Raw genomic sequence first — 23,077 nt, forward strand, 5'->3', positions numbered from 1 at the left:
GTAGGGAACAGGTGTATTACAAGAGGCTATTAGGGCCAAGAGAAAATCCAGTCTGTCTAGATTCTTCCCCTATCCTAAGTTAATCATATTATTATTATTCTTTCTATTTCTGGTCACGATCTTTCTTGTGTTCCCTGCCTTCTATCATTCCACATACTCCCATGCTTAGCTCCCATGCTTCCAACCCCAATACCATTGCCAATCTTATTTCCAGGTTCAATAACAAATTGAAGCTCATAGTGAATTCAAAGTGCTTTGAATGAATTGTCAAGTGAAGTGCTAGTGGAGGAGGTGGTTTCCTGTCCCGCCGGTTCTCCTAGATGAAGGTCCCTGTCTTGCTTCCCTAAACTTAGGAGAAGACATACCAGAGGTCCAAGGGAGGCTGGTGGGGTTTGCCCATAGGTTGCTGCCCCCTCAGTCAAGCCTGTTGCAAAATCCCAGGTTTCGACAGATGAATTTAAGAAAGTGGCCAAGGGAAATGTAAGTGGAGGAGTTGGCTTTTTACCTGCCGGTTCTCCTAGACGAAGGTCCCTGTCCCACTCCCTTGTACCAGGGAGGAGACATACTGGAGGTCCAAGTGAGGCTGGTGGGGTGTGTCCACGGGTTGCTGCCTCCTCAGTTGAACCCATGGCAAAATCCCAGGTTTCAACAGACTGCCATTGGAAAGGCATGTCGTTGGATGTGTGTAATTTGTCTTCCAACTCGGCTTCTCATTCCCTGGCTCTCCTAGACCAAGGTCCCTGTTTTGCTCCACTACCTGGGGAAAAGACATACCAGAGGTCCGAGGTATGCTAGTGGAGTTACACACAAGTTGCCTCCCCCCTAGGTTGAGCCTACTAAAATCCTAGATGTCGACAGATGGAGGTTGGAAAGACACGTGAATGTATGTACTGTGTCTTCAACTCGGAATCAGATTCCTGTAGTACTCAACGCCATGAGACCGCCTAAGGCGCTCCCTTGGTTCGTCCAGGTAGTCAGAGAGACAGGTGGGCAACTCCAGTCAGTCTTCCCCCACTTCCTGTCAAGTGGGACAAGAGGGTTTAGGTAGCCCACAGCCTTCCCGTAGATTTGTAGTGATCCCTCTGTCCTTGCATTGGTGCCTCTTTCTGCTCTTCATTGGGATTATGGGGCTCTTTCTCTCCAGATTATACAGGTATACAGAGTCCTCTTTTGGATGCCAAGCGCCCGAAGCGTGTCACAAGTGCCCAGCGCCCCTCTTGGTGTCCATCACACTATAACTGTGTGAGATTATAAATTAATTAGAAAAGCTCCCACCTCTAACCCTCCCCAGGGCACATCCCTGTCTCCAATATTGTCGAGAATGAAGAGGAGATTAATCACAATTCTGCTCCTTTAGTGTGGCAAGCTCTTCCTTTCTCGTGTTGGCGAATATTCCATCCCTGTTTTTCCCTACAGTTGCCCTGGCCTATCCTGCTTCCTCTTTCCTGAAGAGGAGCCACCCAGAAGTTAGTTCCTGACTCCCTAAGCAAGAAGGTGCTTAAGGAAATCCAAGACTTGCTCATTTCTAAGAGAGAACAGGAAAGACAACTTTGCTTCCTCCCTCTCCTCTGCAGGATACCTCTCGTTCGTCACCAGGGAGGTTCCCTTTTGTGGAGCAGCGATCTTCCAAGGGGGGGACTTCTCCGGCCTTATCAACTCTTCTTGTAGTTTGGATTTCGCTTCAGCGAAAATTATGTTCTTTTCGACCACCTTCTTAAGGACCTCTTCATAGTTTTTTTTAACTGTTCAGGTTCCTACATTGGATGGTAGGAGCTATAGTGAAGAACATAGAAAACTTCAGGTTTTTAGGAGTGCACTTTCAGGCATTCTTGTTCAGTGTGCTTTAATGCACAGATGAAGACATCAGAGATGGCTCTTCAGAATTCATGAACCTTTTCTCTTTCAAAGTTTGAAAAGAAAAAACTTAGTGCTTCTTTTCCATCAGAGGAGTTAAGTAATCTTAGAAGTTGGTGTTGTGAATTTGCCCATGAACTCGCTTCACCCCCTCTTGTACTAAGATTGTGGAAGAGATCGTTTCGGACTTTTACAAGGATCCACACAAGACCTCTTAGCTCGGCCTGCCAAGCCCCCAAAGAGTTCTTCGTCTTCTCTGTTCAGGTGTAGATGGCCTCTCCTCTGCAACAGTATTCCTTTCGTGGAAGCAAGCCTTAGTTGCAATCTACATGTGAGATAAGAGTCTTTCGTGGCCTGGTGGTAACCAGACTTCTCCCTTTGTGGGAGAATTGGGATAGCAAGGGGCTGACTAGTGGATTCTCAAATTCTAAAGGTGGGCGACTACATCCCCTGCATGGAGAACCCTCCTTTAGTCACCTCTGCCATCAGTTTGGTGAACTTCTCAAAAGGATCAGAGAAGCATTCACCCTTTGTTTCGGAAGAAGTATCCTCTCTCCTGAAGAGAGCCACAAAAGAAGTCGAGGACATCATTCACCAGATGGGCATCAACATCAGTCTTACCTGGACAAATGGCTTCTTTGATCCCCTTTGAAGGAGATATACGTAAAATGACTTACAGTCATGTTAGGCCCGCCAAGGGACGAGCCTACTAGTCTCTTTTTCGCCCACCAAGATCTTTGTTTGGTTGGGCTGATGGCATAGGAGAGTGTTACAATTCTGCCTAATAACCAATCGAGAAGAAAGGAGAACTTCATATCAAATTATCGGGGCTTCTCGAATATGAATGGCAACCACACAGTAGTAGTGCATGCAGATGACACCAAAGAATTGTGATATATCTGTAACAAGGGAGAGCACTCGCTCCTGCTTCCCCTGACAAGCAGGGGAATCACGCTAAAATTAATATTACATTATTCACCAGAGTTATTCAAAGGAAGATTAGACGACGGGGCGGGTGAACCGAGCCATCAGAGGCAAGTCCTCCGCACCAAGTGGACCCTGGATCACGTCTAGACCTTTTTGACACCTGGAGAGACAAAAGTCTTCTTCTCTTCTGCTCTCCAACCCAGGATCCTTTAACAGGCGGCAGACATCAGACTCCAAGACTGATGGAGCTTGGATCTGTATGCCTGCCTGCCCTTCAACATGGTGAGGAAAGTTCTAACTAAGTTCTTGTCGCACCCCAACGTCTTGATGACAGTCATAGCTCCTGTAGGTTATTTGGGGCCTCTGGCGCCTCATCATGAGACATTATCTCCTCAATACTCAACTTTCCCACGGGAGAGAGAGAAACGCTTCCTTCAATCGTTTATTTCCTCTCACAAAAATTCAAAATTCAAACAGCTTGGGGAGAACGTAACAGGTTCCACAGTTCTTTTTATAATTCCCAGTTCAATCAAAAATTCACAATAATGGTACAAACAAGATACAAAAACACAATTGGTACATCAATTTACAACTTCAATATAAAAATAGCAAGAAACTCTGAAAAGAACGGGCATAAATACGACACAGCACAGGGAATGGGAACTTCAAAAGGCGTCACCCTCATAAAGGGGGCAAAACAATAATTGTTTTACAACACAAACACATACATACCTGATTAAACACACTCCACAATTGTCATATAAGTAAAGTTTAACAATACTCAGAAATCTACTTAAATTTCACATATTAATACAATGTAAACAAATAGGGAGCGTTCTTTTAGACGCTAAACGTACATTTTAACAAACGTAAACACAAGATCGAGAGTATTCTTTTGGACAAAAAAACATACATTTAACAGCTCCGTTGGGCCAATGAAGGAGGGGTTTCTGGTTCTTCCTGTGACAGCTGCCAATTAACTATAGTGTTTTCATTGATGGTGCCTAAGACATGATGTTTCGTGTTCTGAGACATCTTTAACTTAAATACTGGACTTCCTCCTTTAGTTGAGGACCTCTAGAAGTCTCTCCGCTTCCTCCATTAAAGGATACCAAGCAAAATTTATCTCGGCTTTTAAGCACAGAAGTAGGTACCTGTGACCAATCCAGGATCTTTATGACCTCATCAAACCGTTCGACACTTCAAAACAAAGAAGTCCGATCTAGTTTCATAGAATTTAGATGTCGTGATAAAAGGAACTCACGGATCTGTTATTGTTATCTCAAGATCCTCACTCGGAAGACATTCTTCCTCGTAGCTTTCATGTCTGCCAAACTAGTTAGCAACTGCAAGTTTTTGACAAAAGCATAGACTTCTCCCAAAGGGTCGCAGTCTGTTCTTTCACTTTGGGTCTTTCCTAGCCAAGAAGGAGGATCTACCCAAGACCTGGACCCGCTCCTTCCATTTTTAAAATTTTAATGGAATCTGGAGTCTGGAGGATGAGCAAAGGGCTCTGCCCAGTCGGAGTCTTAAGGTATTTTCTGCAAGATACCATGAAAATTCAGAGGACCTTATAACTACCATGGGTGTTCTGTCGAGAATTCTTCTTGCACTCTTCCAAAGAATGTCCTGTCATTCTTCTTGAGACCTGTTCTCTGAGCCACCTTCTCAGATGCAGAGAGACACTTTGACTGAAGTTTAAAGTGAAAGTGTATGAAGTCTGAGCAGTCGTTTTCGACCGTTGTTCGATCTACCTCTTGGAGATATTAGTTGATATTCACATCTTGTTACTTACATGAAGTTGAAACAGTGTTTGAAGATTGCAGTACCCTAGGGCCATTATCAATGGATGGCATGGTATTGGGAAACAAAGCATAGGAGATTCTTTTATCTCTTCGCCCTGACGTAGGGTATCAAGTCTTAGGGAGCCTGGAGTTAGTTAGTCATAAATGATTTGTTTAACCAGACCTCTGAACTCTTTTAGGGTTCTTCTCGGGCTGGGAAAAGAATGGGGGAAAGAGTACATAAAAAATTAAGTAGTTAACTAAATAAATAAATAAAAAAAAAGGGGGTGGGGAATTAGAAAAAAATCGAGAGAAAAAAAAAGGGGGGGGAGATTATATTTTACTTATCAATTTAATTTTGTTTAAGAAGAGAATGATATTATTAATTGCAAAGTTATCACCTTCTGCTAGAATATCCTTTATTGATTTATTTTGTAAATAAGTCTTTCTTTCATGATGCCATCTGGGACAGTCAATCAAGATGTGTTTGATTGTTATTGGGATGTTACATCTTTCACAAGTTATTGGGTTTGTGTGCGGAGTTGACATCAGATGACCATGTGTGAGTCTGGAGTGTCCTATTCTGAGTCTTGTTAAAATAACCTCATTAATTCTTTGCTTTTGGGTAGAAGAATGCCACTTTTTAACTTCGTTCTTAATTTGTTTTAGTTTGTTTTGTGGGGGTATATTTGTCCAATCATTTTGCCAATCCCTATAAATTAAGGGTTTAACTGATGCTAGCCAGTCTGATATGGGGGCTTTCATAGTAGTTGGGGGGATTGTACAATCCAATTTTACAGCTTTATCTGCTTTCTCATTACCCTCAATGCCTACATGGGCTGGGATCCAACAAATTTGAATTTGAAGGCCGTTTGTAATTAACTGATGTATTTCCTGTTGTATATTTTGGACAAAGTGATTATTTGATTTAAATGATCCTATTGCTTCAATTCCACTTCTTGAGTTGCTCAATATGAGTGCTGAAGGAATTCTTTTTGTTATAATCTTGAGAGCCAATTGTATGGCTGTTAATTCTGCTGTAAATACTGATGATATTAGAGGAAGGCCCATTTGGATAGTTTTATCACTTGAATAGGCTGATGAGCCCACTCCAGCTTCATTTTTGGATCCATCTGTGTAGATTATGAAGGGATTACCCTTCCGTCTTGTGTTCCATGGCATGTTGATGGTACATTTCTGTGTTGGACATATATTTCTTTGAAAGATATGATAAATGTGCATATTTTTGCCCTTTTTAGTGTCCATGGTGTGACCAGATTTATTTCTTGGGTAAATTTGGGTATCATGTTATGTAAATTCAATAGATTAATTTTTTTAGTAAATGAGTTTTGATTTGGGTTATTATTTGTATTTTGATTGAGAAATTTATTTGATGCAGGAGATGTGCCTGCTTGAAGGGATAAGCCTCTTCTTAAAGTAATTAGATCTCTGTAATATTTTAGGGGCAGCTGGCCTGCCTCTGCTAGGATAGAGACAGTTGGAGATGAGCGGAAGGCTCCTGTACATCACGTACTCCCTCGTGATGTAAAGCATCTAAAGATTTTAAAGTTGTTTTCTGAGGCAGTTGAATAAATTGGACAGCTATAATTTATAATTGATAGTACTGTTGCATTGTATAACATTAACATTGTCTCTCGTCCTGCACCCCATTTGGTGTGTGAGATTTTCTTTAATAAAGTAAGGGCTTTAGATCCTTTGGCTTTGATATATTTGACATGGAGCCTGGAGTGCACACCAGTCTTATGGATGGGTAGTGGTTTTGTAATCAGTGTAGGTGACAAGTGTTGTCTGGTTGTTAAAATTATTGGTACTGCGCCCAGGGCAAGGGCATTGATTTGTTATACATCTCGTCAGCGATCAGGCATATCCTCTGCTGCAAGACTCCCACTGATGTAGAGGTGACCCTCAGCTCAACCGCCGCGCCACTGCGGGATAAGATGAGCACCAACCTGAGGCAGTATTCAACTGCAGTAGCTCTCTAACCAAGTATGGTAATGACAAGCATTGTTCTCAATTCTGGCTGTCCTTTCTATTTCGAAGCCATTAGCACGCTTGTTTTGGAATAGAATGTGTCCATTCATCCCATCTCCCTTTTCAATGTGGGATTCAGCTAAGTAATTACTTAGTAAGTTACTTATATAAAAATGACATTTTTCAATAATAAAATATAAAGTTTTATATATACCTAACAAGTAATTACTGAATCGGAGCCCTCCCTCCTCCCCTCTTTAGGAAATAAATGGCAAACCATAATGACGCCTCCGACAAGTGTCATTACCGACCAACCCGTGTGGTGGGGCGGTGCTTGTCACCTATGATGCAATGAGAGCGCTGGCGCGATATTTTGAATTTAGGGTTTGCTGCACTAGTGAAATCTATAGCCAAGTAATTACTTGGTAAATATATATAAAACATAATAATGTCATTTTTGTAAATTTTGACCCTTCATTTACTTACCTTAGATGAGGTGGAATGGTAAGATCTTGTTAGGGGTAGTGGGGTGTTTAAGTAATCAAAGAACTTACCCTCACAAAGTTCCATCGTAAGTTGTAAAATACTTCCATGTACAAATTTCTTAGATTAAATGGAAATACTATACTTGGATTAAATGGTAATAAAAGGGGTTAATGTATTTTTTACTTTTATTTATAAACAGAAATAATGTTTATGGAATGCTACAAATATTCTTACAAGAACAAATGGTCTCATCCTCTGTCCCAAAGATGAGGAAAACACAATAATTCCAGCAGTCTGCCTTTGAACTTGTCAGCTATATATACTCAGGTTTTCTTTCTTTTCTACATAACACATTTGTGTATTTATCACATTCAGACTTACTTGAACATGAAACTTTATGACAAATTGTACACACAATATTAAGGACAAAAAATTAAATCTATAATATTCTTGTTTTTAACCACATAGAAAAGGTTCCAAAGAAAGGACTAAAAATATTCAAGCAAAATTGGATCCTTTAGTTTCTGTTGCTATAAATTTTCTATCCCCCAATTTTGTTGAAGAGAATATAAGATTGAGATAGGAGTTTCTTCCTATAAATAATAATTTCACCAGTTAAATATGTCTTCATTATATTAGACTGCATACCCTCAGTCATTATGAAAATGTATTCTCTACTCATAACTTTTCTTCAGACCTCACAAGCTTTATACATTGAAGGCAAGACATTTGGAGACTCAGGAAGGAAGTGAACTTTTAAACTTTAATAAGCAAGACATTTGGAGACTCAGGAAGGAAGTGAACTTTTAAACTTTAATAAGCAACTATAAGAAGGAGAAGCACTTTCCATATTCTTAGGTGTGAATATGGAGTAGTTAATCTATAAGCTTAGCCAGGCCTGAGGGCCCAATTTCTCACAGAAGGAGATTAGTAAGCTTGTTAATTAAAATAATATATCCTTGACCACAGTCAATTAAATATTCTTGGAAGGCTGGTTAAAGGGATTTCTATGTATCTCACAATTCAATTCTGAAAGGATGTCAACATAATCTCCTGAGAAACATTTCTAATAGCACCAGACTATTGAAGACGAACTTCTATACTAACTTTTAAAAAAGTTTGTACTGTAGTTCAATAATAAAAGTAATTTTCATTTACATACAAAGTAAAAGAAAAGGTCTAAAATAAACTACAGTATACTGCATCAGAACTAGTCGAGTACAGGCCAGTAAGTAAAACCATAAAATTTACCTAATCACTGAAGGTACAAATCATGAAGACACAGCTCAGTTATAACCTATTTTAGCTACTTTTCTTTCTGCATTACATAAACACAAGTAATAGTAGGACATATGCATACACAAGTAACAGTGGGACATATGCATGCAATCTTCCTTTGTTAGATAAGATAAACTGCATATTTTGCTGTAGCAGTTACAAAAGTTTTGTGGTTGTATTCATTTATGTAAACATTACTGTATAGCACAACTATTTTACTATATTTATGCAAAAGCCTCAAATTTATAGGGTTCCTGTATTGTATGGAAATCTAGCATTAATTTATTAATATGCTCTCAGGTGGTTTATATTGGCAGTTGGCAGTGCAACCATGTCAATAAGTAAAAATAATTAAACAATTGAGATTCCAGGTCACCAAACAAATTGTATTCAGAATGAATTATTTTGGTACCATATTCAAAAGTTGTTTACTCTGGGATTGATTTAAAATAGATTAACTATAAATTAAAATTTGGAGATAATCTTGCAGGATGAACTGCTCTGGTGCTGAATGAAACCTCTTGGAACATTCAGGAATGTTACTTAAGAGAAATATAAATATGTGCCAGGAGACAGATTTTTTCATGAGGTTTTGACAAATAATAATTTGACAGTGATGATTCAAATAATAACACCTTTTGACAGAATAATTGCATTTTCTGCATCAAAACAAGAAAAACTGGAAATGCTTCTGTTGCCAACTTTTTACCTTAAGGATTTGGACCCTCTGTTTCAGAAACTCGTACAAGTTCCTGAATGTACACCAACTGACAATATATCAGAATCTTGAGCCAAACATTTTTTAATGGAGTTTTTAAAATTTCCACTTTCAGTAATTAGCTCAAAATACAAGGCACTCCTCAAGGTACATAGATCAGTACATACCAAAAAGGTTCTAAACTCTTGCAAGAAAACTCAATAATGGCTTCTGCATCCCCAATGGCACTCCATGTTTTCATGACAAGTTTTATATGACTTGAACATTATTTTTCAAAAAAAGGACTACAATTTACTGCTGATTAATTTATTCCACATAGTCTTTATGTAATGATGACATTAACACAAAATGAGTCTTGTAAAACATTCTAAAGGAATAGGGGATAAATATAAATACTAGCCAACTAACTCTGAAAGACAGCATTACTGGTTATATTCATATATAGAAAATATCTGCAGATGAATGGTACTGCACGAAATAAAATTGCCATTTATTTACCCAAAGCATGATTTAAGAGTGGTTGTGGATATGATATACTTAAGGTGTGATAGACAGTGGAAGCAAAATATAGTAATACTGTAGTGAATGTTCGTCATATGACATTTCCTTATTTCATGAAGTTAGCTTGAGAGTTCCTGTACTGCTTACTTTCATACTTTTCTGCAATACAACTTTCTCATTTCCATCTGTAGCATTCCTCAGGCTTTTCTTTCAAGTTCGGGATCCACATTTACTGTTCTAACTTGCCCATATATGCCTGTATATATTATTCTGTAATACAACCATTTTTACTCGTGACTTTGTTAACACGAGGCTAGTGTAGCTTACAGTATTAGCTGACACACATATTTTCGACTTATGTAGGGTTCTATGGAACAATCCACCTATATAGGTCAAGGATTCCACATACAATACTAGCACACACAAACAAATTGAGTAAATACATAACCAATTGATTATGTATCTTACAAAACACAAGTATTTTGTCATCACTCTTAAAAAAAGGATCCACTGTACTTCGAAACTATACAAATAGCAAAGTGAGCAAGGCATTATTTCTAAATATATATCTATTTGAACTTGTGCAAAAAATTTTCCAGTACCTATACAGTATAGGGAAAAACCCACACTTCCATCTGTACATGTAAAAAATAACTAGTCCCTCACAAACTACAAAATGCATTTTCAAACAAAATATCTGTATAAACTATTAAAGTCCCCTCACAATCAACAAAATGCACTTTCAAACAAAATTATCTGTAATAAAAACCACTAAAACATCAAATAAAGATACCTGAATCAATATATTAAAACTAATAAAGGTTTCTGCTTTCTCTAATATATGGCTGAGTTTTAACAGAATACAAAGAAATTATAAAAACACGATATACTCACTATTTTAAAAGATGATGGAATCACAAATCATAAATTACTACACCTTGAATGATGGGTTATACTGTAAGGACTGGCCATAAAAGTTTTTTCTGGGTTATACTGTAAGGACTGGCCATAAAAGTTTTTTCTGGCCATAAAAGTTTTTTCTGGCCATTGATACCTGTAACAAACAGGCATTGAATGGCACTATCAACAACAAAATGGTAAATGCAAAACATTTAAAGTGGGATCTACATCGAGTTAAGAGAAAGACTTTACAATATATTTCCAGTACCACTTCTGCTCAGTATATTAACAAACATCAATACTGATAATGTTTGGTACATCTGCTACAAACAACGATGTTACTGGTACAAAACTGAGGGTGTAGGATTGAATTCCTCATTAAACATGTAAATTATACTAGATTTGCAGAGAACTGAGAGTGCATTATATTAAAATTTATAAAAAATACATCAATTAAAAAAAATCTGGTTGGCCTTCATATGATGGATTAAGAATTATCATAAGACTTTATGATTAATATAATACTGTAAACTTAAAGAAAAGGAAAAAATATGCAAAAAGGAGTCACAGGGTAAAGCTGCTCCTGCTTCCTACTAAAATTATGATGCACTGCAACATGCTAAATTCAAGTTAGAATGCATATTTTAATAAATTATATTGCAAACATATAAAAATGTTAAAAATCAATATCAGTGTATAGTCATGGTGCTGTACTTCATTTGTAGTACCAATATGAAAAAAATATTTATATGCTATACAAGACTACTATAAAGAACTTTTAAATTCAGTAAAAAAAAAAATTACAACCAAGTTTCTGTATTACAGTCTGCTTGTACCTGAATAGAAGATGAAAAAAACATTATTAGAATGCAATAGCTGTGGTTAATCATAAGCATTATGGTAGCATTACTCTAAAAGGAACCAATATTTTCCAAATATAACGTCTAACTCTTATCCAAAATATGATAAATTTCCAACTTTTTGTGAAGATTTTCATCCCAAAACTGAAGATATACCTCTTCTCTTTGAAGAAGGACAGAGGAACAAAATGCTGGCTAAAATATTCTTTGCCAAGTTTTGAAAAAGTAATCTGAACATTCTATATATAAAATACTACAGTAATACCTGTACTATGAATATAGTGCACTCTATTGTTCCCTTGTGTAACGTGAAATTTCAATATACGTCTTAAGAAATAGTTCTCTTTTATAATTTGTTCTCTTCGAAAATATCAAGATTTCACATAAAATAACAATTTCAATGTAAGAGTTCTAAGAATTCCTGCTCTTTCACTGACAGGTTAGAAAGAAAATTAACATTAGGTACTACTCTCCTATCCAGGTTCAATTCTAGTTTCTGGCAATTACAATTTCTCTACATATATGCCAGATTTTTTATTTTATGCTGTACATTACTATAATGTATTGAAAAATGTATAAGCATTTCTTAGAAAACCTCACTTACAAAAATTATAAAATTAAAAAACTAATATGAGAAATATTCCAGAAACATTAAAAGCAATAGATACAAAGAATTACTGTACTATAATACAAATCAAATACAGTGACAGACAAGGACCTATTACCCTCAGTAACTGCATTTCTGCAGGGTTTTTAAGCTTTATTACAGGAAGATGAATGAAAAAAAAAAAAAAAAATCTTGGCCTCTGTAAAAAAAAATCAAATCCCTAGTACCTTTTTAAAAAGGCACTCAATAATTTTTACCATTGCATTACTTGCTGTAACACTGTCTATATAAATGCAACAATTATATTCTCTTTGGATGTTTTGTGGCCCTCCTCTTCATGGCACTTTCAAAATACAGTACAAATTTCCTCACAACAAAGTTTTGCCCCCTTTAAGGTATATTTTTACAGGCCTCACTATTACCTTAAACTGTTTAAAGTCATCTCCTGAAATCATTCTAAAATATTAAGCACAACTGTTTCAAATAAAACAGTTGACTATATTCTAATAACCTACTTATAAAGACATACACTAAAGGCAGTGTTGTTGTTGTTGACTAAATTAGAGGCCAAAATTTTAAAGTTTTACCATAATTTAAAACATAAAATTCTCTTCAAGCCACATTATACATCTATCTGTTTAATTAATCTTGCTTTAAGAATGCAATTCCTATAAGCTGCAGTATTTTCCTACTCTGGAAGAATTAAATTCTCACGGGATTAAATATTTGGAGCGACAATATTATGGCAGCATGAATAATTCAGAAAGTGTATATGAAATCCCTCTGAGAGTCATAGTACAAAAACTGACAACTAATGTTTCTGCAGTTTAACATACTGGACTTGCTATAAGAGTGCACTTCAAGGTTTACCTTACATTTTACCAAAGTATTAGTTTTAATCCTAAAATGCCTTTCCATGACAAACTATGGGAAAGAAAGGAAAAATAGTTCCAAGAGAGAGCTTCATTAAAAGCCAGAATACTGAGATTAAAAAGACCTACAAAGCTGTATCAGTATGAAACTCATGAGGCTGTAGCTTAAACTAAAATTATGTAAATGTTAAAAAACAAAACATAAAAAAAATGATACAGTACCTGTGAGATTCTGAATTTTATAATTTAACAATAAGAATTCATGTCAGAGAGTAATTCACCTGAAATACTTCTGAACGTCTGTTGGTAAAATAAGGGAATAAGATTATACATAAACCTAATTATTGCAACTGGCAATGAAACAGGGCAAAAAGAAAAATTATGCAACCTGTAATGCAAATAAAAAAAATCATAGCTCTATTTGTCACTTAAAAAGCTAATTAGATCACACAAGAAATACCAAGTCATAGTAAACGGCATGAAGTCCCTCAGATTGACGCCTTTACTTTACTGAGTGAATGGTGCGCATATATGACGTCAGCTGAGCAGGGATCTCGCGTAGAACATTTTGAGCTAAGCTGGCCCTGGCAATATCTTGGTTTTCACTGAGGAACGATCGCATGTCTGAAAAAACAAAAGTCCTGGATGCTTAGAACTGACAAATGTGTACTGTGCAAATATTTCATATTCACTCAAAACACATATGGTTGAATGGCAACAATCAACTGTCACTAAATAATTAAAGGTAATGCCATGTTTATCTAAAACCGTAAAAAGAATTCACAATTCAAGGGATACATGAATGCAAATAATGAAAATTACACTAAATTAAAAATATATATATATCCATGCAAATTCATTCTTCTTTTAGAGTAAAGTCCCACTCTTTAATCCAATGTATTCCATACCTGAATTGGATAAGGGCTTTGACTGATAGGCCCATCAACCATGCAAAACATGTAAACTACTAAAAAATCCAGAAGTGTCATGCTATTGGATATTTTGACATAAGTTTACATCTAGAATATATGAATAACATTAAAATGCTAGGAAACCAAAATACTGATAAATAAAATAAAAATATTACAAGCAGTCCCTGGGTTACGTCGTTCCAGACTTACAGCGCCATTAACCCCAATTTTTCGGCGCCATTACCTGAACTTACAGTGCTGTAAGTGCTATTTATTCCTATTATAATTATGATGCTTCGGGTTACAGCAATTTTCAGTTTACAGCGTGCTGCTGGGGACGGAACCCCTGCCGTAAACCAGGGGCTGCCTGAATAATTATACACAAACTAAACAGACTTCTTTTCTCTTAAGATTATAAGCTTATATAATTTAAAGCTAAAATAAAACCTACTTACAGTATGTGTAGAATATGCTGTAGAACATGACTTACTATTAGTAACTAGGTGAGTAACAACCCTTTAATACATAAAGAAATAGTCCTAGGAAGTTAATAGCAGGCTGTACAGTACTTAGTAATTTCTTGTCTTTACATATTTTTATGTTCTATGTTGACATGAAGTAAGACTACAGTTGTCTTTTTTCATGTCTTATTTTTTAAGCTCTAAATGATCATGATCCATACTGGGAAATGAGGTGAACTTACAATCTCCCTAAAATTGTGAGAAAGATCACACAGTATTTTCAGATCTTATTTTAAAATTGACTTCCACTGCCTTTCTTACTGATATTGCTTTAAGTAGTTTAAAAAGATGACCAAGTTAACTCACTGGGCTGACCCTAAGGATGAAGTAAACAAATAATACTAACTCTTCACTAGTTGTCTGCGCTCAGAAACATTTACATTCCTATAAATACTTATTGGAAAATCATTCTATAAATACTTAATAGAAACTAATCTAAAAAATTTAAAGGTACTCTCCTACGATTCCTGAATATGAAATGGGAGCTTGACACAGTCTAAAACTAGGACTGAAGATCAACTCAAGTCACAAATCTTAATCTAAACCTGAAAACCTATGATACTGCAGTGCTATGAATACTTAAGAGTATACTACAATTCCAACTGATAAACCCCAAGCAACTTCTCTCATTATAGCTTATGAGGACTATAAAGAAAATTAATCTTTCAAATATAGGCTCTAGATCTAATTGTTTCAATCCAATAACTAACTGACATCATGCTAAGATTACATAATAGACTGTCAGAACCAGCTGTATCTAATGTTACTGATTTTCCTCCAGTTTCACCATTTGTTTTCCATAAAGATTATATTTTCTCTGTATATTTCCATTTTTTCAAGTGTTTAGCTACGTGTCTCGTAAGTTTAATGCTTCTTTTCCTATTAATTAGTCTTGCCTTCCTATATAATATATGCAGTCTGTGAGATTTTTGTGCCATAAACTTCAGCTTATAAAATATGAACTATTGACTCATTCCTAATTAGTGAAATAAAGTGCTACTAAATGTTAAATGAGCAACAGACTAATCAGTTTATACAAAACATCTTTCATGCCAATGTTGAGAAGTGCTGTAAAATACATGTTATAGACGAATGACATATGAAATTTGGGCTTTAAGGCCCAGGGCTCGGCCTAGGAAGGACATCTAGTCAATGATATTATGAAAAAATTCTCCTCTGCATGTATAATGACAAGTGCGCTATAAAGACTGGGATAGTTTCAAATACAGCATTTACTTTAAAACTGCACTAGGGCATTAAGTTTCTTACAAAAAAAAAATAAAACCCCATTTTAAAATGAAAAAGGAAACATTAAATTTTGAGTACAAATATAAAATGCTACAAATAAAAAATAAAAAACAGAAGAAAGAAATAATTTTTGAAAGGTGAATATGCAATGGAATTTGTACTGATAAGCTAAAGGGTGATTCTCAGACTTCATCATCAGTTAATCATGTATCACACTGAACATAAGTAAAATTGCCACTAGTACACTAAACGTATTTTCATTGGCCAAGCAAGAACTAAGAATTGGTAACTACAAGACATCCTTGCTAAAAATGAGAGTACTATATGCCTGACTGTGACCTCTTACCACAATATAATATATCCCTCATGTTTATTGATGTTCCTCAGCATCCCTGAGAAATACTTAGGGCAAAACCATCATCAAGGTTTCAAAATCTACTCCACTTTCAAGGTTTGTCCTAAACGGCTGAAAATGAATCCACCAAGATATAGAACAATTACTGCACCAGCTATAATCTGATATTCATGCATATACAATACAGTACCTACTTCTCTATTAAGAGTTGAACTGAAAAGAGGAAGTTATATAACTGCAAAGTTCATGAGCCACAACATACCAGGAAGTACTAAAACTACATAGTAAGATGTCAATAAAAGGTTAAGCTCCAGATGTTTCACATAAAAAACCATGTTAATAATTTATCCCACTCAAAAATGCATGCAAGCACTTTTGTGTACCTTTCTATAGAAGGGTTTTCTTATTACTACAGTAAAATGAAATTATGTACTAAAAATAGTTACAATCTTCCTGCACAAACGAAGAAGTATTAAAGTGGACCTAGGAAGTTTGAAAATTATTAAATAATTATCATCAATACATAATATTTTTCCTATACTGTGTAAGTCCTCTTATACAAAAAAAATACAGGAGCTTTCCTAAAGTAACATTTTGTATAAATCCATATTTTAAATAGTTTTAAATTTTAAATAAAATACTGCCTTTCTTTTACTCAGATAAATATACAGCTTAGACTCAGACACATACTAATACTGTACTGCGCTACCTGTTCGCAAAAATGATGGGTCATTTTGGTAAACAAACCCTCCTGTGGTGGTTGCGCATAACAAGAAGCAAAATGGTGCTATTATCTTACCATGTATCCAATACAGAACATAAGTACACAACAAATGATAGTTAAAATGTTGTGAATAAACTTCTAATGAACAGAATTATGTAAAATGTTCTTGTTGACTTTAGTATGTATATTCCACAATAAAGAGAAAAAAAAAAAGGTTTGAATAAAGTCAATTTGTAAGGGGGGAAAAGGTAATGGAAAGACTACCTCTTCAGTCTACATATACTTGGATGGGTAGATTGACACAGTGCAAAGCAGTGGCATGGAAAGGTCTAATGTGAGGCAAAGGTGACAAAAGCAAAAACAAACAATGCAAGTAACTGTAAACCGATTTAAAACCCGACCCTTGATTATGAATCATCAAATCATAAAGATTTGGAAGTAATATCTTAACCATTCACTAGTCCCAAAGGAAACTTTGATCCCCAGGAGGGGATAAGTGCCTTTCATTCCTTTTACTGTACCTCCGTTCATATTCTCTTTCTGTCATCTTACTTTCCACCCTCTCCTAATAATTGATTCACAGTGCAACAGCAAGGTTTTCCTCCCATTTCATCTTTCAAACCTTTTTACTGGTAATTTCTGTTTCAGTGCCGAATGACCTCATAGATCCCAGCACTTGGTCTTTGGCCTAAATTCTATATTCTCTTCTATTCAAAACATCCGTCACCCAAATACATCAGAGTTATATATAGAATATATAAAAAATGAAGATTGTGAAATAAATTTGTCTTAGCACTAAGGCTTTGCAATCATAATTTGAAAAATCTTGCAAGTCACTGACAACCACAATAGTAATTTTGAGAAAAATTATTAATGCTAATGAATGATAGCTCAAAATAACATGATGGTTACTCTGATTGTAAAGACATAAGTCAAAAACATGTAGCATAAACGAGGAGGAATGGTCTAATAATGTTTACATGAGATTAATATCATTTTCATGGAGCCATCCTGCAGAAGCAGGGTACACTTGTGAATCCACTGCTATGAGGTAATTGAAAGTGCTACAAAGCACTCCACCTACTACTGTACTGCACTTACTTCCACCACCTATAAATGATTGATACAAAAGTGAAATGACATATTTAATTCAATGTATTATTACTGAGCACATACGAATTACTTATGTCATTTAACTCAACTTTGCAAAAGTGATTCTTGGAATCAGTCTCATTGGTGCAAGATTTTCTGCTTTGATTTATCCAGTAAATCTACATGGATGAAATATGCTAGAGAGGAAAATTATAACTACTCAAAAGAAGCCTGTTTCCTCAGACAAGAACTACTGGATCAACTTATTTTGCAAAGTAGTAGCTGACAAGGGAACTTCACAGCTTCATGATTTGCATCACTCTACATAGAGTGCCTCATCTCCACAGTATTTTTAAGAAATTTCTCTACCAGTTAGGTTATAATACTGTAACTTTTATTGTAAGTAATTTAACTTTTATTGTAAGTAGTTTAATAAATCCAGTGAGTTGCATGATGTACGTTTTCAGAGGTAAAAACTAAAAAAAAAGACAAATTTAGGGAAATTGAACTGGGAAGTGGGGAGTAACAAATGGAAATGGAAGAAATGTATAAGCCCACAAAGTAATGCAGCTACAAACCACCTTTGGTGCTGTCGACATTGTGTAGTGCCAGTTTACTTATTTCATGTACATCAGTTTAATGTGACCACTGAATCATTTCAAGATTCTTACAAGACTTGAAAGAGGATGTGTTAAATGAAAAGTGAAAACTGGAGCATGGTATATGGACAATGGAGTAGGAAGACATCAAGAACCATGAAAATTAAAAGGCAATGCAATGCAGCTGGGGACCAAATAGTTGCTGCAAACTAAACTTATATTCCCTCTAGTGTGAACAAAAAATTTGGTGGAATATGAAACTAGTTTGGAGAAGTGAACTTAATCAACTCTGAGATTTATGCACACAACTACTGTAGTAATCTGCATATATAAGGAATGCGTTAAGTCATATCTGTAACTTTAGACAGACATATGTCCAACAATCATTAATGCAACACACCTGCAGTGGGGTTTTACTTCTTTTAAGTAAAATTGTGGTTTGATATTCATGTATGTACGTCAGCGTAATCCCTCATCACAAATGAACATTCACTAAAAACTCTACCTGTCACAAAGATTTATGACTGGATAAATGAAGAATAACCTTACAATACAGTAAGGAAATATAATTTAACATTACATAAATTTGAATTAAGCAAAACAGATCTGATACTACATCACACAAAAATGTATATTCACTTCTAAATGAAAAGAAATGCTAGAAAAAATTAGAAAAATATAGTTAAAGGCTACTGAATTACTAATTAAATATTTCATTCAATAAATAAACTCATCCATGCTGTTTAACATCCCAGACTAATAATGTTAAGATTCAAATCTACATGTAAAACTGCATGCAAAAACATTAGTATCTAATAAAAATCATAAAATTACATTACAGTGCACTGTGTCTACATTAAACAAGTGATGACAACTGGAAGAGAGAATTAAATTATACAAGTGATGCATTTCATTACATTACCCCTTACCATTACGCATATGATGTGAATTCCACTTATAGCTACCTAAAAATCACTAAGAAAAAAAAAAGTTGCAAGACATACAGTAAAAGGATGAGAGATATTATTCAAGTGTATCAATAATACATCTAAAGCTTCACAATCAGTAATAATGAATAGAACAAGAAACATTCACCAAAGCTACCTCAAAGGTGGAGGGGAGGGGGGGGTTTCTTTTAAAAATTTAGGGTATCATATACAAGGGTAAAACAGTTCCACATCTGATAGAAGTATTCAGGGTGCTCCCTATCTAGCTAAGAATAGAAACAGAAATTGTATGTTACGCAAATAAATGTTTGACGAGATACTGTACATAAATTACACTATCTCAGTCAATTAATTTTCCTAACTTTACAGGTTATAACCATGATGTTCTGAATCCTTACATTCTAAAATTCCATTTACAAGTGCCACATACCTTCATCAGCCAAATAGAGGCCAATTTACTACAGTAAAATTTAAGTCTTGGTTCTGATGTGAAACTGTAGGAACTGCAAAGCACAGGCTGAAAAGATTACCCAACCATCACCCTTTTACCTTTTGTCAATGCAACAGCCACATTAAAACTATTGAAGCCCATAAGTGTTAATAGGACCCTGAAAGACAGCAGCTTTAGGTTGGTACCCGTGATTTCTCATCCAAGACACAAGCTGCACAGGGATTTCTGCCAAAACATCTTTTGCAAGTAGTGCTTGACTGTAATGGTGACTTCCATGTTTATGACCCAAGTGTCGTCTGAGTTCTTCATGGTTGCAAGGAGGGGAAAAAGTAAATCACAAGTCACTTCAAGGTTGCCCAGTACCAAACAATGAAAAAATCAAATTTATTACATCACATGGGCTGGACAATGGTAAACAATGCCTTGCTACCATACACTCATACTCAAGTCAGAAAAACCTCACTTAAGTTTCTGTATCCTTACAAATCATATAACTTCTTTTTTATTCATTTTAGATGCGTAGACCTGAAGAGTAAATTTTTTTAGGTATTATGAAAAGCAAAAATAATGTAAATTACAAGTTCATAATTATTATCCATAAACATAAACCTCTTATCTTACTTATGTGTTAACATCCGAAAAGTGTAGGTAACATTCTCCCAGTTCTTAACTATAACAAAGTATTTAAAACTGTAGAAGACTTCTCTGCACCAAGAAAATTCCTTGCTTCACCAGCTATCATTCACTTCCATCCTCTACTAAATAAGAGTTGTGTGCCAGCACACTAGCTTGCGAGAGAAGCTCTCAAAGCAAGTTTTTGTGTGTCCTTAAAGCATAAACATCTTTTCATGAAGCTTCATAATTAAGCAACACTCCTAGATTTTCATTTTTATTCAACTAATTAATTAGTACTGGATCTTCATCAAACCTTTTGTGTTACAGCATTCTGACTTTTTCATAATCCCTATGAAAGTTAAGCAGTGTCACTTCTGACATACATTAATAGTAATGTCTGCATCACTATGGAATGATACCAAGTACAAAAAATCTCATTTAACAAAGGTTAAGTGGGATATAAAGAGAGAGAGTTTCAACTTGAAGTTCAGTGACCTTAGGCGCAGCATCGTCTTCTCTATGACAAAAAATCAATATGATGTTTTGACTAGTTTCCTACATGAAGTGCCAATGGAAATTAATACTGTATCTCAAATAGTTCTATGTGCACAACTGTATATTTTTTTTGAGTATTTATACACAAATCTCTTATTACACCAAGAAGAACACCTCTTTCATACTGGCTCCCACAGTATCCTGGTTGTGTATAATTAGAGGTTTCTCAGGAAGGCCTTGCCCAGTTCTGGAACAACGCCCTTGGGGTTCGAGCACCCTCCTCTTCCCTGCTGTTTAACTTACGAGGTGTGTTTTCTTGAACTTTATGCCTCAGGTGCTGGGCATGTGTACTGTTCTGGATTATGATTATATCTTCTGTCAGCCTGTTTGCCATCCATGGGAACTGGACTTGCATCTAATTTTTTTTTTTCTTTATAGATTCTCCTACTTAATCCTCCCTTGTAAATTGTGATTCAGTCTAATTATGGTTCAGGGGTTTTTGTTTTAACAAGCTATGTTTTTAAAACAAAAGTTTTTATAAAAACCCAATACTCAATCCTCAGTGTCTCCACCTTTCCTTTACTATTCTAGATGGGGTGCCACAAAAAAATGTGAGATTTTATAGTGGGGCATGTGCAGTGGAACCTTGCTTCTTTCAACTCTTCAAGTCAATTTAGCAGGGTCTTTTTACGTGGAATAAGACTAATAATGATTAATGGTTTGTATAAAACTTCTTGTACTCGTACATACACACAGTATTTTGGCCACTCATATCCACTATCCTACATCAAGTGCCATGGAAATAAATACTGTATCTGAGTGTGCACAATTTCATTTTGTAGGGGTACTTGCATGCTGGCCTCTTACTGTGACAGTAATAGACCTCCATTGTTTTATTTCAATAAGTTTGCATTCCTATGCAACAGAGTCAGCTGATAAGCACCAGTAGACATAGAAGCACCTCTTATGTTTAATAAGTTAAAAACTAAATACACATACTGTAACTATGATTAAAACAATTTGGAAAACTAAAGAATAACCAAAGTAGCATTATTATTTGGTTAAAACACTGGACACTGTCAGATCACAAAAAACCTTATACTACCTATGCAAGTAAAGAAAGATAAAGGATCAGGACAGGATTTCAATAACTGTTAATTATTTGTCCCAGGATGAAGTGAATGATGGGGCAGGTGAAATTAGGAATTTTTGTTGAAGTACAGTAGTTAAGTAGCACTTGTTAAACATAACTATTCAGCCTTCAAGTATAAGTAAGAAGTTTGTTTGTTGTATGGAATTATTATAACTGAATGATTAAACTCCAGGTTCTTTAGTTCAATCATATAGCTGTACAAAGTACCCTTAAAATAATTACAACAGGTGCTTCAAACCAAAAATTCATCTCAACTTTGAGTTTTAATATACAGTACACATGCACTGAAAGGAAAACATATAATGTTTGAAAAATCTGGACTATTCAGAAAGTCACCATGATTCAACAACTTTCAAGAGAAAGAAGGAAAATTCATTACCTTTACAGAGTAGGCTAGTACATTCACTTGAATTTATCATATAAGAGTACAGAAATCTCAAAAAAGTTTCATCATATACACAGTACAGTATATGAATCACAAAAATGAGTAAAATTCAAGAAAGAGGTTGTTTCATTTACCCAAACTGAAACCAAAACTGCTTCAGTTATGACAACTGGGAAAGGAAAAAAGCAACACAACTACATATAACTGCAAATCCAATTACACATCTCTGCTTTAGTTTAAGGGGTCTGGCCACTAATAAAAGCAGAGGATACTGAGAAAAAGAAACATGAGAAATTATTTTTGCAGGTCTGTATGTATACCATTCCACCGTTATTAAGTTTCCATTCCATCCTTAGGAGATTTTGTTGACAACAACTCAGATGAATTACTCTTATTTCCTGTTAGGGCACTGCGTGATTACAGTCTGAAAAGGACTCACCACCTTAGGCCAAGGTGTTGAAGACTTTTTGTAAGCACAGGCCGGAACAAGAAAGAAGTGTCCAAGAATACCATCTCCCTGAGGTTATTAGTCGTACTTATAGCTCTTCTGCAACCTCTAATTCCAACATAGCGCATGCAAGAGCACATGATATTCGGGGTTTTGGCCCTTTGTTAGCCTTTAAGAACTTACTTGTTCATAGGATTTTGAAGACTGATAGGTGGGTTTGTCAAATCATCTTCACATCTTTCTATCTAAGGACGTTGCCCACAGGTCCTTGGACACTTTTTCCTTGGGTCTGGTGGTGTCTGCTCAACAAGTTATCTAAGGACGTTGCCCACAGGTCCTTGGACACTTTTTCAT

At 35.6% G+C, this 23,077-nt stretch overlaps 1 protein-coding gene across 6 annotated transcripts in view; it reads right to left on the bottom strand.

Annotated features, from left to right (window-relative positions):
- Nucleotides 1–11,644: 11,644 nt before the first annotated feature.
- Nucleotides 11,645–23,077, bottom strand: part of LOC136833167 (copine-8-like) — a 31,990-nt gene continuing 20,557 nt past the window's right edge. For 2 of the 6 annotated variants that reach the window (XM_067094892.1, XM_067094891.1), the window contains exon 10: nt 11,645–13,403. In XM_067094892.1, coding sequence (XP_066950993.1) covers nt 13,282–13,403 — 122 coding nt within the window. In that variant the 3' untranslated portion in view covers nt 11,645–13,281. Of the gene's footprint in view, nt 13,404–19,725; nt 19,931–23,077 lie in introns of all 6 variants that reach the window. The other 4 variants (XM_067094890.1, XM_067094888.1, XM_067094889.1 and 1 more) reach the window with 4 other exon arrangements.

Source organism: Macrobrachium rosenbergii, chromosome 51, assembly GCF_040412425.1.
Source record: "Macrobrachium rosenbergii isolate ZJJX-2024 chromosome 51, ASM4041242v1, whole genome shotgun sequence".
Taxonomy (NCBI): domain Eukaryota; kingdom Metazoa; phylum Arthropoda; class Malacostraca; order Decapoda; family Palaemonidae; genus Macrobrachium; species Macrobrachium rosenbergii.